Genomic DNA, 16,480 nt, shown 5'->3' on the forward strand with positions numbered 1-16,480 from the left:
GCTTGTGCGTGTGAGGTGTGTTTGTGCGTGCTTGTGGAGAAATTCCTTGGCCTTAATCCATCTCTATGACAGCAGCACGCGAGTAGCTCTCACATCGACCTACTGCGCTACTTTCACTTAGGAAAGAGGAAGTCCAGGAAATAAAAAGCGTTTCCATTTCCTCATGCTGCCGGTGTTTCCCAGGTGCACTCAATAAATAGCGGTGAGGATGGCTGCAGGTCAAAGCAAAGCAAAGCAGATCAGCTCGTTAACAGCCAGCCATAAGACAGAGAGACAGAGAGGATGGACATGAAGCAGGTGAGTGAGACACAGACACCCGGGACAGCTGCTGCTACTGGCCGCTCTCTACCAGCTGTCTGTCTGACCCTCTGCCCCCTCCACAGATTCTCATCCTTGGACTTTGTCTCGTGCCCGTGTGGACGTGCAACATGAACCGGTGCTTCAATGAGAGCGAGCTGATCGGGGCGGTGAACAGGACGCTGAAGAGATGCTACCCGCAGCCCGAGGAGCCCCAACACGCGGGGAAGCACGACTCAGACCCCTCCTGCCCCGTGGCGTTTTTCCCGCAGTATGGCGGCATCCACGAGAGGTCTCTGTCCCCCTGGAGATACGTGTGAGTACCATCCCGACGCGGGACCCGCATATGTATTTCATTTAGAACGTTTTTACAAACAGCACATGAGTGAGATCAGCGCGTTTAAGGGCTGAACCTCCCGATGGAGACAAAGAAAGGATGGAGACCATTTGAGGGAAATGTGTCTCAATACAGAGACTATGATCCTGAAAACAGGCCTACTTTGTGATTGATTTGCTGCTCTGATGAGCTCCCAGTTAGACTGAAACTCTCAATGAGCTCATAAGATAGAAATTCCTACTGTGAATATATATCAGGATGAGTCACAGTTCAAGATTGGCTCGGGGAAGTTGTGAGAGCGAGATCCTAAAGTTTTTAAAGATACCAAAAACATGTCAGGTTAAAATATGGAGAAAACCTCTAAATGTGATGAATAGGTGCAGCCATTAAACTCAGACATTCCAAATAGGAAGTCTGCGAAAAAAGATAAGTAACTCTTAAGGGGGAATTACAATAACAATATATTTGTGCATCCCTTTGACCTCCAGAGAAGGGAAAGTCCCCTCTATAGGCTATCCAATAGCGCAACTTTGCTGACACATGTTCCTTATGAATGACGTGAATGTACAATCTGTAATCCGTTGCACCGGTGATTGGAGATTTTTATGTTTTCCCCTGTACTTATGAGTTTCCACAGCTTTCTAAGTCCCCTCCTAGCTTTGTCTCTCATCTTTAGGAGATCACTGAGCAGTCGAAGATTTTTCTTCTTCAACTTTCTGATCAATGGCCGGTTTAATCTGTTTGGGGTCCTGTTTGGGGTCCTGTATGTAGTCTGTCCCCTCCAAGTCTCATCAAGGGCAGAGCACACAGCACAGGGAAGTTTTTTTATATTCCTTGCAACCTAGAAACCAACCAATATGCCAAAGTGTTACCTGACCCCGGGTCTGCTGGTCTGTTACTCTGTGGTCATTTCATTAAACAACTTTATTGATGAATATGAACCCAAACTAAAATAATAAAGTATTAAGAAGTAGATTTTAACACTGGGATTCTGTACAGGACTGCAGTGGTGGGAAGTCCGCCTGCTACTTGCATCTAAACTGGGTGTTTCCATTTTATGCTACTTTAAACACCTACTCCACTACATTTCATAAAATATCATATTGTACATTTACATTTCTGCACTACAATACATTAGTTTTTCAACAGTTAGAGTAAAATGTTGAATAAAACATCTGATTAGTTTATAAAATACAATACAGTGTTAAATATGAATCCAGTGACTGGTTGGGGCCCCTGGTCACATTTTCATTTGCCCAAAGGACAAAGTGAAAACAGTGACTGGGAAACAACTCTGGGGCCCCTAATGGTCGGGGTCCTGGGGCAATTGGTACCTCAGCCGTGATGTGGTTCAATCTGGACTGAGGCCATGAAAAGGAGATGTGCCCCCCAAATGACAGCCTTAGTCACTTGCTATAATCTGAATATTTCCATAAATTATTTGGATTTAATGTGCAGGTTTATGTATTTTGCAATATTCAAATTGCAGTTGTGAAAACTGCAACAAATTACATTTATATTTATTATATATTTTGGTGTGGAAAAATAAATATTTTAACATTGAAATCAGTTGCATTTTTAGGAAAGCATTACTTATTGGATGTCACTCCTCGCTGTCTTTTGATAAGCTGCTCACTGAGTCATCTCGTTCCTTCCAGACTTGTAACAATGGAGGATCACTTTCCTTCCACCTATGCTAAGGCTGAGTGCCTGTGTTCAGGTTGCATCCTGATTCAGGCCAACAAATCCCCAGTGGAGAGCCACGACTACAACTCGTACGCCGTAATGCAGAACAGGGTGTTTCTCAAGAGGGAGCTCTGCAATGACAAGACAAAATACCGTCTGACGCCGGTGACTGTGAAAGTAGCAGTGGGCTGCACCTGCCTCAGAGCCAAGACCTCCAACTAGAAGACCAGACCAGCTGTCACAGGGGCACACTACAGTTCACGTTGTGTTTGTTTTAAAATGCACTAAGTCCTCTGGAAGCGCTCAGATAGGGACGTCAGGTCTGAAGGTGTGATTAGCGAGCAGACAGCGGTCAGCGGAGGGAACTTTGGTCAGCATGCTCTCTGATGGAAGTTTGACCAAGACAAGACACCCCTGGGATAATTTATATGAGGCTTCAAAAGTCAAATCACATCAGCCTTTTTTATAGGCCTATTTATTGTCATAATTGATGACATCATAATTTATACATTTATAATGTTTTTTGTAGTATGTGTTAACAGCTAATGTAAACTGGGTATTGACTATGTACTTCCTTTCATATTGATGGCCTTGTCATCGGAGAAAATAACTATTGTATAGTTTTGTAAAATAATAATTTAATCACTTATACTATTTGAATAATTATCTATTTATTAGGTCTGTTTTGCATGTGACATGTTTGAGCATTTGTGCTCATGAGTGGATGAAGAAAACTTTGTATTTATTTATGATGAATATCTTCTAGGTTTTTGTCCCAGTGGGACATAAAAAGTCTGATAAAGACGAAATGTTCCGCTTCTTTGAAGCAAAATAAAGGAAAAAGGATTTTAAAGAAAACCAAATTCTTCTCTTCTCTATTTCCAATGCTGATATGCTGATGCGGGGCTGGATTACCAACCGGATAAAGGTCCAAAAGTCCCAGATGTCAGTGGGTTTTCGGTAATTTCCGATTAGGGAAGAATGACTTTCCCTGGGGGGTGACACAAGAGTCGGGTATTTCAACAAATTTATTCAGGCTTTGTAGTTGTAGTTTTTAACTGTATTGGGTGTGGTCTAAAAAGATAGAAAAACTAAGAATTTTAGTGAAGCTGTAGTTTATTTGAAACTACTGAAGGAAACTACAAAAATGACATGGGTAAAATAATACATTCCAAGACTTTTTTCTATTGTGATCCTTGATGAACAGTAAAGCTAAAGCATAAAATATTACAGCAATTATAGAAGTACCATTTGCCTCAAAAGCTTTATTAAAAACCTGAAACATAAAACAAATAGCACGTTGTGGTGCAGTTCTGTAGTGGCTGTAGATGTGGCTAAATATTGATTTGTTGTCTTGTTCAATATTCCATTCAGTTACTAATCTGCCTTTTTCCCAGTAGACATGACTACATAAGAAAAGTACAACAATATAAAGTGTGATGGCTGAAATGTTTCAGGGTGTTGGTATTGTTCATTATGGCTCACTGTCACACTAACATGGCTTACAGGGACACGTGACAAGTCAGAATTAAACAGATCGGCAGGTAGCCAAGGATTATTGCTGTATAATGTTTCTAGCACCAGGCTCTTCCTCAGACTTCTGAAAAATATAGAGCATTGCGGTCCTAAATACCCATAATGCATATCCAAACATGTGACATACCACACCTACAAATAGTCAATCATAAAATATAAGTAAGGAAATACATAGTATAACAAATACTTGCACCAATAGTATATCCAGGCTGCATATATAAAAATTTAAGAAATGTATTGTTCATAAAGATGATAATGCTATATAAAGGAACATGCCAGTTAAAATGTATCCTCCCTTAATAGTGTTCTTCATAAAGGACTCCAGCTGAAAAGCTGTCACACTAAATGTCTAAATATACGTGATAGGGAAAGGATTAAGTATTTACACAGGTATATCAATCTAAGATACATATGTACAAAAATATACAATATATATAACAGAGGTTTAATAAAAAAGCAATAACAATATAAACAAAGCAGAGATATGACATAACAGTAATAAACAAAACAAAAACATACTTAACTAGCATCACAGGTTATAGCAGATTTGAATCAAAATGAAGAAGTGAGTTTTGAGTGCAGTTTTTAAAGTGGCGAGTGACGGGGAATGTCTGAGGTGCTGGGGGATGTGAAGGGCTTTGAATGTAATGAGGAGAATCCCTATGTGATGTTGTCTCTGGTGCGGGAGTAGGCATGGATGAGTGTTTCGGCGACTGAGGAGGAGAGGGAGGGGCTTAGACGGGTGATGTTTTTGGGATGAAAGATATATCAAATATTGATTTCTGAACTCTTCCTAAGTTAAAACATTAGTATTGTGTTGTTTAAAAATGAATATGAACTTGTGTTTTCTTTGCATTATTCGAGATCTGAAAACACTGCATCTTTTTTATTATTTTGACCAGGTGTCATTTTCTGCAAATAAATGCTCTAAATAACAATATTTTTATTTGAAATTTGGGAGAAATGTTGTCAGTAGTAATTCATTTTACTCAAACACATACCAATAAATAGTAAAACCAGAGAAACTGATCATTTTGATGTGGTCTCTTAATTTTTTCCAGAGCTGTATATATCTATATATATGTATGAAGAAATAAATAAATCAACAAATCCAAACTGTACAACAATAACTGTAAATTGTTCTATTTATTACTTTATCAAAGTATTTTTTACAAAGTGGTGACACATGAACACTTTCATTGAAAATGATTTTAGATGTGGGCGTTGCAGTGAGTAACGATCCATGAACATCTGGGCTGAGACACCTTTTCTTCCTTTATGTAGCAAACTTCTTCTGCCGGACAGGTGCAGGCAGCTGAGACATGATGTCCAGCAGGGGGCGCTCCACTACAACCAGAGAATGGTCTTCCAGTAAGCTCACACACATGAGGTGCTGCAGGACAGATCATTAGGAGAACAAAACACATCAGATAAATATTGATTATTTGAAAGCAGACCTTACCGAGTGTCGTTAACACTGGCCTAATGATGGTAGTTTAAAGGTTATGGTTTTAGGTTGAAGGCAAATGTCTTCACAGCGATATAAAGTAGATATTAGAGAGGGAATTATGACCTGTTCTTTCTAGCACTGGCTCTAAACAGCTTATAGTACATATTTAAAACTACTAACGCCATAAAAAAAAACATAAAAAGAAAAGCAGCAAAAAAGAAAACAATAATTTATTTCCTATTCATTTGAATTATGTGTTTTTATGCAAACAGCTATAGATGACATGAAGTATAAAGAAAACATTTGGAGTTTTTGACTGTCAACACTGACTGTGCAGTTGAAATTATTCTTCAGGATGGCGATGATTGGACATTTGTTTTTTTATATATATATTTTATATATATATATATAGTTTTTTTAATACACAGGTGTCGGATAGGTACTATGATAACATGTACAGGTATCGGAATCTGGATGGAATAAAATGGCAATGCAACATCTCTACCAAAAAAAAAAATTTAGATCACAGAAAAATCTACACAAAAACGTAATAAATGAATGGTGTGGTGCAGATGAATTTTCTTGTGATATGTTATTCCTCGATTCTCGCATGATCTTGTTTTTTGCGAGGATCTAGCTTCACCTCTATGAAAGCTACTTCGATCATTTATTTTACAAAATTGGTGCCCACAAGCAATATTGGAAAAAGAAATTGAGGCTCAAATGCTATACAGATTGAACTATTAACATTATCTCTTGTCAGCTCCTCTGTGCTCTGTGTAAACAGCCTGCAGTTCGTTCGCAGTTTCACAACGTTTTTGTGACGCAACGGTTTGTCTCAGCCAAGTCAATCATGCCTATCCCTATTGACGGGAGCTGAATCTAATGTTTTTTTACTAGATGTGGTCATTGCAGATGGATTAACATTGACATTTGAAATGAGACATGTAGAACAAAATGATTTTGTTTGTAGACATGATGTGTTTAAGGTCTGCCAGAAAGTTGAAAATCTGACAATAAATTCTGTTTTCACCACTTCTTGCTATGACAAACGGAGACATTTTTTAAAGGGTTTCAGAGGGTTAAACACGCTCCCACCAACACAGTCCTTTGAGCAGCATCTGTCAGAATCCCTGCTCAGAATTGTGCAGCAGTTAAAGTAGAGCTCCACTGTGCTCTGGGTAACCGTACCTGGAAATTCTTGCATATCTTGAAGGCGTGGCTGTGTCTGATCCTCTCTGGCTCAGGAAGACTCCTCAGTTTCATCTGATTGTAGAGCAAGTTCTTTGCTTCAGGTAGGGGCTGTATGTGGAGACACAACAACAGGCTCATAAAGCAACAGTCATCACTACTTGTGTATGGACGTGGCAGACAGGTGTCAGTTCAAACAAGCGCTCACATACCAGACTCTGGTCGATGATACAGAACATGAACATGTCGTGCAGAATTATGTGAGCTGGATTTTTAGGATTGAAAGCGACGTGGGTGATGGGGGTGTCCCTCTCCAGCCACAGAGCGTGCAGTCCTTGTTTCTGCAGCTTCCGACTCCACTCTGTGTACTCCTTCTGCACCAGAGAGTACTCAAATATCTGCAACACACACACACAGCAGGACACAGGCATTGTAAGGAGACCTGAAGCTATCTCAATATTAGCTTTAAGAAACTTTTCTGTGTGGTCCTCTTATAATGTGGTGAGCAGAGCACATGGTTTATAAGATAACGGAGTCTGAAGCAGTGTTACCTGCTGGTCAGCATGCACCACAACAAGGTTGCTGGTTGTTGGGTGGACGGCTATGGCAGTGGGACACGAGCCATACACTGGAACCGTACAATGATGCTGCAAACATAAAGGGACATTGGTAGTTTACTGTTGTTGCTTTAGCAAAAATGATTATATTTTACCTAGATAGAGTTAAAACTCACCTTTAGCTTGTCGATGTTGTAGACATGGATCTCGCAGTCCGTGTTTGCTGTAGCGAGCCATTTGCCATCCTCACTGGGGAACAGCAGGTGGACCGGCTGTCTGGAGCCTGGAGGTCACACACACACACAACACTTTAGAAAACAGAAAGCTGCAGGGTGCTAGGTTAAGTGGTGTGATTGTGTGTGGTGCAACTTTTCACTTTGCGTCAACGATTATAGTGTAGTATACGGCACTACGTTTTCAAAAAGTTTGTTTTATTTAACTTGACATCTGGGGCAACATTTAACGTCTCGTAAAAATGCAACAAACACATTTATCTTGAATAGTGGATATGTGTATGAATGTAGATGACAACACTGAATGGCCTTTAAGAAACCTTAAAGTATTCATGTTTGACTTTGTCCGACTAGATTCTACGGGGATGTTATTGTAAATGAAGCACACTAATTAAGGTACAGTGATTGCATTAAAAGAACATTTTATTTCTTCCATTATGATTTTAAGAGCAACTTACCAGCCCGTTCTAGCTTTAACACGCTCTCTTCACCAATTCATAACTACAATTACAGAATGACTATTGTATGTCTCCGACAACCAGTCATGTTAGTTTACATCCATGTATCTCCAAAGGCTCATCACTTCATCATTTTATCCTATTAGACATTTGTATGAAATTGTTTTAATAAGCTTATGAAGTCAGTGGGTGGGCAATATGACCTAAATTGATACAGTATTTTTGTTTGGAGATGAGAAAGGAAGAGCAGGTGCTGTCCACTGTACCAGGATAGGGTTAGCATTATACTGTTCAACACTAACAACATGTCACCTGGTTCAATTCAAACTGTTTTTACATTTAGACATATTTATGTTCTTTGGTTTATACAGTGGAACCTATAGGCTTACTTTACACACAAAAACATTGCATAATTATTGTGTAATAAAAGTATGTTTGTATACATTATTGAAAACATACCTTTTTCTTACGTATATGTACAGTTAAAGACATACTTCTATAATTCAAATCCAAAATAATGCAAACACAAAGATGAAATAAAGAAGGTGTTAATAATTTTAGTAAATCATTTTGAATAGACTGTGGCAGGAATAAATTCTGGTACATGACTGTAAAGTGACCCTCGTTTTTACAATCATTGTCACTTTTTTGACTCTGTCGAATATGATTAACATTAGTGATTGGATTCAGACTCACTTGACTTGGGTTTCAGCGTATGAAGGTATTTGCACTCTGGCTGGTTGAGGGCAACGACGATGACTGAAGAATTGCTGGAGGAAGCGAAGAGTTTGGAGGAGTCAGTGGAGAAGCAGAGCTGGTGGGCGAGCGAAGGTCCTTAGGTAGTTTGGACACCTAGAGGGAGGAAGAGGAGGAGACGAGAAGAGTGAGCTTCATCGTGGTCATGTACACAGTCTATTACAGTGTAACACGGAAATCCTCAAACACAAATACAATGTCTCTACATTTAGCTCAAGCTCTAAACAGACTTGGAGTGAGCCAGTTAGTGAGGTTTAGTGTGGGTTTACTTAACATCCCATATACAGATCACTACGTTGATGTGTGAACAAGGACTGATCCAGACAGTAGTATACAGAGCAGCACAGTCAGTGTTGAGGAGCCCACCTTGGCGATGCTGATGTTGTTGTTCTGTAATCTGTAAAGACGGAAACTGGAGACAGTAGAGTATGCCAGCCAGCCTCCACATGGAGACAAAGCACTGCAGCAGATGTGATCCTCCCCTGCAGAAATCAGCACACAGTCAGCTTTCCGTTTCAATATCCTCAAAACTCAAAGATGAAATAAAACAGGCACAGAACAACCAAAGGCAGTGAGGTCAACTGACATGGATGGACCTCCTGGGGTGGTCTATGTCCACTTTTAAAGACTAGAAAAGAGGTTTGTTGTTGTTGTGGGGAAATGATGGAAAAAAAGCTCATCACACAAAGTCAATAGTGTGAGAAAGTAGATTGATTGTCTCGTCTGTAGCCCTACATTTTGGTCAGATTCATACAGGAAAAGTTTGCATCAATTAGCTTTCACAAATTCATTTTACTTGTTTTCATTATCAAGTTGTAGCATCTGGAGCAAACGTTTTGGATATTAGTGCATACCAAATACACAATGTTGACTAAAAGCATAAATTACCACAAACTTATCAATAATGGCCTCTAAAGCCCCTTGAGTATGTAGGCATGGCTTTTTATGACAACATACTGTGGTGTTGCTGGAATGACTCACATTAATTGAGTTAAAGTGCTTCCATTAAAAGAAAAAAGAAAAAATCCCAAAGGTAGTATGGTTAAGATATGGTTAAAGCTGAGTGATAAGAGAAAGATGAAAAAAAAAAAGCCTAAGCTGTAAAGGTTAAAGAAAGATTAGGTGAATGAAAATAAAAAAACTACATGGTTATAGTTTGTTTAAAGCGGGCAGCACAACAAGTGGACAACACAATATTGACACGTTGTCGCCTTGACAAATGAGTTGACAAGTATTTGCCCATTTACACAGCTCACACAGTAATATTAGCAATTGTGTGCTAAAGAGAATATTACAATAATCACCGTTTTGGTCTACACCAACTTCAAAGAAAAGTATCTGTCCCTCTAGCAATGCTCACTATGCTCACCACTACGTACTTCATTACATAATAGACAGTACAGAGATGACAGGAAATGAAGATGGTAACAGCGTGCTACAGCTAGTCGCTAACTTTACTATGGGTTTAGTCAAGATTTTTCTCAGAAAATGTGGTTTATGCAAGCAGTGTTTGCAGACTGGAAAACCAAAACAGCTACTGTAACTGGCATAATTATGTAGCTATATATAGATATACAGCTGTACTGTATATCTATATTAGCCAGCCGGCTCATAAAAAAACAGCTATTTGTTTACATGGATGTTTTAGCCAGTATCAGGTGCTATCCATGTACTATTAGCTACTGTGCTAACTGTAAAGTGATAGTGTGCTTATGCTGCGATTGTGGCATGGCTGTTTAGCCAAATCTCACATTATGAAAGCAGTATGGCACTGCGGATGGCAGCCACTGCGGAACACTCTATGGTGCCTACTTCTTTCTGTTTATTTTGTCATTTTTCAGCTCCCTTTCCGATTACATTCACCAGGGAGAGTGTTTTGCAGAGACTAGTTGTAGGAGCAGCAGCTCTCAACTAGATTTTCAGGATAAGCAGACGGGGGGAGTGCACCAGAGTACTGGGCTGTATAACTGCACTCCCCTCTATACATCTGGAATATGTATGCTCTCTGGCCAACATGATTGATGAACTGATGATTCTCAACAAAGCAGCAGTATAAAAACAGAGTCAATTTCGATTTGTCCACATACTTAGCAAATAAAGCTGATCATGTATCAATTAATAAATAAAAAGATTTGTCTGTATCGAAACATGCAAAAGCCCCTCATAATATATAAAAAAAAAAAAGCGATGTGAGATTGTTTCACCTGTCTAACACAGACGGTTTCAGAGGAAGTTAAGCTTCCACTGAGCCATACAGATGTCATGTTTTTGAATGGAATACAAAGATCAAGACACACCTTCCTCTTCAGCTGGATCAGTTTCTCTGGTTTTCTCTTCACAGGAAGGCTGTCGCCAGGCTTTCCTGTTATCAAACACAATGAAATACATTTCATACACTTTAACAACTGTTCAAAGCTGTTGTGCCTTTTCATTAGATCTCCTTTAGTTTGTTTGCCACTTCGCATTCTAATGTTTTACTCACCATGCTCGTCGCTCTCCCCTAGTCTCCACAGCTCTAAATGATCTGGGAACTGGAAGAGCAGCAGTCCTGCTTTCTTTGCGCAACAAACCAGGCTTCTCTACATGGGAGACAGACAGAGATAAGCATGTCACCATGGGAACAGTCATGATATACATTTTTTTATATATTTTCCCCTTCCTTTCAATCTGCACTCAATACTCCATAATGACAAAGCCAACATAGGATTCAATTTTTTACAAATACATTATAAAAATAATATCCCAGTGACATAAGTGTTCAGAGCACCTTTGGCAGTGATTACAACCTTGAGTCTTCTTGGTACAGCTAGGTATTGTTTAAGAAAATACAGAGCCAGTATAAATACCTGTACAAATACCAGTACCCTGGAAGTGATACAGACATCAATAGAGTACTTCATAAGATACCCATCCTATGAAAAGAAGCTGTGTGTCCTGCCGGAGAGTTATGGACACACCACTGCAAAGCTCTCACACAGCAGTTACTGCTGATAGCGTGTCCGCAATTGTTTGCACGGCCAGAGTGACGTCACACCCGGCCCTTCACGGAGGTCTCTGCATACATGCACTTTTGGATCTTTTCATTCATTCAATATGCACTGGCTATTTTCAACTATCTTCTTCTACTTTATCCACATGTACCCCCTTGTTTAAATGTCAATATTGAATTGATCAAAAAAAAAAAAAAAAAAAAATCTGAGAGGTGAATTTTTTTGCTACTAAATATGTACTCACATGTGGGAAAGCCATTTTGCGCATCGCTGACTCCTGGGTGTTCTTTTCCACCTTGTCCAACAGGGGACGCACTACCAGCTGGGTGTCCATACCTGACAGGATTACAATCATCAACATCTTCTTGTCATATGATATGTTCACATTTAAAATGTAATAAAACATTTTTTTGGAATGTATGTCATTGTGCAGTAAATGTTTCTGTGTTTAGGACATAACTAAAAACAAACATGGTGTCTGATTTAATACCAATAATAAGGATATGCACATATCTGATTAGTTATGTGTTGTACATGACATCAGAGGGCATTATTGTGTCTCATTGATGGCTTTGGCTATGCTTTAGCATTAAAATAATGTTGGATAAAAGATGAATGCCATCAATAACTGTTTTAGAGTCTGAATAGTTTAAACCAGAGTAATGCCAGGTTCAGACTACACAATATCAGCTGACCAAAAAAAGGGCATTATTTATGGGTATCAAGGAGGACAACGGCAGACGCAACATCTGGGACGCCTCACTGCTATGGACGTCACTGTTTGTTTAAGTTCTTGTTCCCAGAAGCCATACTCTAGCACCTACTTTCTGATGACATCACACGGGTTATGATGGACTGCAAGCTTTGATTGGTCTGGGACCAACGTGTGGTCTGTAAACTCTCTTGGCCGAGTCAAGATAAGAATTCATTGCTATTATTACCTAATCTGACGCAGTGACCATAATAGAAGACAAAATTATTGTGTAGTCGAAACCTGAGCTGAGAGTGTGCAGCCATGCTCGGTGAGACGGATCTAAATACAAAAGACTCAGGCTAGTATAGCAATATGTTCACAATGACAATGCATATGTGTTCATGGTGGTAGCATTCTAATGTTGGCTAACTGGCTGAGACTGATGGGAATATAATTTCTTCCCTCAAAATACCTTTCCATTTTGAATTTTTTTTCCAGTGCATAAAAGCATAAGTGAAACTAGATCATTAATGAATGACAAAGGTGCTTGCATATGGGCTCTACATCTTTTGGATAGCAGTTTTTCTTCGGGGCTTCTGTAACGCATCAAGCCTCTGTGGCAGGCGACCCCACACCTATGAGAGACAGTGTATGTGTGTATATGCATGTATGTATGCATCTAAACATAAATATAAATCATAGACCAACAGCAGTTTTTACACTGACCTCCAGACACCACAGCAGTTTCGGTATGGACGAGAGCCCTCACATCATGCGAGTGGTTTTTAAAGGTCCTGGTTCGAACCCAATCCTTATCCTGCTGGTCCACAGTAGCGGAGATGAACTGAAACTGGACGACGGTGCCCTCTGACGTCCCGGCTACCAGACTGCTCTCATCCTTTTAAAACATAAGAAGGTTTAACATCACTGTTTCTCTGAGGATGTGCACCTTATCCTGCCCTCAGATAAGAAGTTGTGCCCTAATTTTTGGTGACAAACTTTACCTGTGAAACAGACAGAGACAGAACATCCCACTTGGTGACCAGGTGACTTCTGACCAGAGTTCCTGTGAGTCCATCCCAGACCTGGATCTTTCCTGCAGAGTCACCGCTAACAATGGTGTGGTCAGACAGGAAGGCAATGCTCCAAACCACCACCTCTCTGCTCTTGGATGCTCCAACACCTCTCTCCACCAGCAGCCTGTGTGTGGCGTGGCCTGTAGTCCACAAAAGCAAACAAAATTAATAAAAATTCACAATCTTATCACTGGGGGATATTTTAGGAATACATGGAGTTTAGAGTTAACATTTGCAAATATCATCTTCTAATGTTCCATTTTTAACTGATGGTGGGCTCTGTGCTATTGTTCAGGATCGGGTTGTATCGACTTACCCGTCTCAGCATCAAAGATTCTGATCATGTCCATCATGCCGGCAGCAATCAGTGTACCAGAGGGATGCCAGGAGAGAGATATAATGCGACCTTGAAGATCACATAAAACATAATTAAACTGTGAATGTCACTAAGGGGCTTTCACACCTGTAATTGATTGAAAAAATATAACACATTGTTGCATTATAGTTCTGGTCTGTTTTCATTTCTCCTTGGAGGAAAACAAAAATGAATTATCATCACTACACAAAGGTAAAACCACACCAGTGGTCCATACTGGCTGTCATACACTGAGCATGAACAAATCTGTTTTCTTGTTTCTAGATAAAAAAAAATGGGCTTTCCACATTTTGGACACTGGTCACATACAGGAGCTAAAATAATAAGAGTAATTATCTGGACATAGGCGTGTATTTATAAAGGTATGAATGAAGATGTATCAATGAACACAACTGCCAGCTGATAATAAGAAATACTTCTGAATCAGCTCGTTGTCTTACCTTTTGCCTGTCAAGGTTTCTTTGAAACTGAATCCTCTCCTCAAGTATTTCAAACATCTTCACCGTCCCATCCTCACAACCGACCTGACAAGGAAAACATCCATTCAATGAATTATCAAAAGCTGAAGGCTCGTCACCTAGATTCCAAACATTAGCCTGGGCGGAATAATTTGAGCATCAGGCGTGGACTATCCACAAGTTCTTCACTGACCGCTAAGAGTGTTCCCTGGCCGTTGCCGCTGATGGCCCAGATCGGTCCTCCGTAGGCCTCCACCGTGTACCTGGGCCTGAGGTTCTCCAGATCATACTCAGTGATCTCTCCATTCAAACCAGCACTGAACAGACGTCGGCCCACCCAGCACAGAGCCTCGGCAGCCCTGCCGTCCTGTCCTGGGATGACCTGAAACATAATAAAAAAATAAAAATAAAAACAAAACAGGTCTGGAGGTTATCCTCTACACAGATTTGCTTTCTAGCCTCACACCCAGCTCTTGAAGGGAGGCAGTGATGTGCAAAACTCCATTGACCAATTAAGCAGTCTGGTGGTTTGTTTTGAACTTCTACAAAGCGCATGGAAAGGAGAATGAGTCTTGAGATTTGAGCACTGAGGAGCACTCTCTGCTCTACTGGTAGAGCAGGGTCGTCTGCTATCAGAGGACCAGTGTTTCGATCCCGGCTTCTGTACTCTTTGCATGGTAGCCAGTGAATGGGTGAATGACGACATGTAGTGTCTGATGACACTCCCGGCCATCAGTCTATGAATGCTAGTGAATGGTATGTCATTCAACATACATGACATACTACAGTGGTTAATCAATTTATGTTTGAATGTTAACTATTCTTTAAAACTTGCCTTACAAAAAGCTGTCATCAACCCACACAATGTAGACACCGAGCACATGGAGCTTCTTTCATTCAGTCTGCTTCAAAGTGCTGTTTGGTTGTTAATACAGATGGCCGAATGAAGCCGATGACTTTAGATTTTTTTTTCATACACACGTGGATCATGTGGGAAGGCTGTGTGGGGTATTTCTGAGTAGTTCCCTTACCTTTTCCTGGAAGTAGTTGTCAGCGAAGTTGAAGATCTCCAGAGCTCCGTCGGCCCGGGCCAGAGCGAGCCGCTCAGTGCGGCTGTTAAACGCCATGGCTCGGATAGCGGTGGGCATGTAGTCGAAGAACCGAACCCGGTGCACCTTGAACTCACCCATTTTAACTAGTAAGAAAAACACAAACAGGAGGCGGATTGAAGCTGGGCAGGCGACGGCAAAGCACGAGCTTAAAACCCGCTGTCCGTTAGCTAAATGTAAAACCTCACAGGTCAGACACACCGAGAGACAACTATCGGTTCTTTTGACTCCTACAGTATTTACAGCCCTCATAAAATAAAAGCTTACCCGATGTTTTACCTCCACGGTCACTAAGCTGTCTTTGCTTTTAACTCCACGCTGGAAAACATCAGCGGCCACGTTGAGAACCTTTGAACCGGTAACGAATCACCCAAACAGGAAACACGTCATCTCACTGCGCGGGAAATACTGCCGGAGTATAAACACAGCCTGCATGGTTAGAGATATCAGAACTGCTGTTTTGGGATCCGTTAGTGTTCTTGTACTATTTCATCTTGTTAATGTTACACGACAGTCTTCGCTATCTGTCAGGACGATGGTTCAGATAGTCATAAGGTAATGTATTTGTATTTCTGCCGATTTATAGGCGACTTCAAGTTTATAATGTCTGGAGGACGTCCGCAGTAGTTTTGTAAGGGTACAGTGAATAAGATAATCCTAAATATATCACAAGGGGTCATGTTTGTCCAGCAACATCTCTGTCCCCATGAATTACTTCCTCATAATTTCTTTCAAATGTGTTGAATATCTATAACAAATGGCTTAAAATATAAATGTAAAGGTATTATTAATCACATTAACACAGAACAATGACATGAATAGTACTTAAAAAAATGTATGTATGTATGTACAGTACCAGTCAAAAGTTTGGACACACCTTCTCATTGAATGGTTTTTCTTTATTTTTTAATTTTTTTCTACATTGTAGATTAATATTGAAGACATCCAAACTATGAAGGAACACATATGGAATTATGTGGTAAACAAACAAATGCTTAACAAACCAGAATATGTATTCTTCAAAGTAGTTGAATGAGAAGGTGTGTCCAAAACTTTTGACTGGTACTGTATGTATATAGAAGTAGACTGTGTCTCCAATTCCATTGAGACCATTTTCAGAAAGTGACATCATTTTTTGAAAAGAAACTTAAAGGAATAAAATAGGATTGGCACAAACTTTTACTCATGTCTTTTTCATGTTTCATGATCTCCATCTATTTGTCACACTGTAAATTATAAAGAAAGTTGGTTAATAATTTAAAAACATTTTATACAG

At 40.0% G+C, this 16,480-nt stretch overlaps 2 protein-coding genes across 2 annotated transcripts; one reads left to right on the plus strand and one right to left on the minus strand.

The window, feature by feature from the left end:
• Positions 1 to 218: 218 nt before the first annotated feature.
• On the plus strand, positions 219 to 2,561 carry LOC129088601 (interleukin-17C-like). Its single transcript, XM_054595946.1, has 3 exons — positions 219 to 297; positions 384 to 613; positions 2,293 to 2,561. Exons 1-3 carry the CDS (start codon positions 283 to 285, stop codon positions 2,540 to 2,542), a joined length of 495 nt encoding a protein of 164 aa, XP_054451921.1. The 5' UTR covers positions 219 to 282; the 3' UTR covers positions 2,543 to 2,561.
• A 2,422-nt stretch (positions 2,562 to 4,983) lies between these two features.
• Positions 4,984 to 15,556, minus strand: LOC129088599 (U3 small nucleolar RNA-associated protein 4 homolog). The gene is given in 18 exon segments (XM_054595942.1): positions 4,984 to 5,249; positions 6,498 to 6,608; positions 6,710 to 6,895; positions 7,049 to 7,144; positions 7,231 to 7,337; positions 8,442 to 8,573; positions 8,576 to 8,597; positions 8,868 to 9,007; positions 10,795 to 10,863; positions 10,984 to 11,080; positions 11,736 to 11,827; positions 12,912 to 13,083; positions 13,190 to 13,401; positions 13,578 to 13,695; positions 14,078 to 14,161; positions 14,289 to 14,477; positions 15,127 to 15,290; positions 15,472 to 15,556. Coding segments are annotated over 17 exon segments (2,103 nt in total). The 5' UTR covers positions 15,286 to 15,290; positions 15,472 to 15,556; the 3' UTR covers positions 4,984 to 5,132.
• Between the last annotated feature and the right edge of the window lie 924 nt (positions 15,557 to 16,480).

This window comes from Anoplopoma fimbria, unplaced genomic scaffold, assembly GCF_027596085.1.
Source record: "Anoplopoma fimbria isolate UVic2021 breed Golden Eagle Sablefish unplaced genomic scaffold, Afim_UVic_2022 Un_contig_13569_pilon_pilon, whole genome shotgun sequence".
NCBI classification, from domain to species: Eukaryota; Metazoa; Chordata; class Actinopteri; order Perciformes; family Anoplopomatidae; genus Anoplopoma; species Anoplopoma fimbria.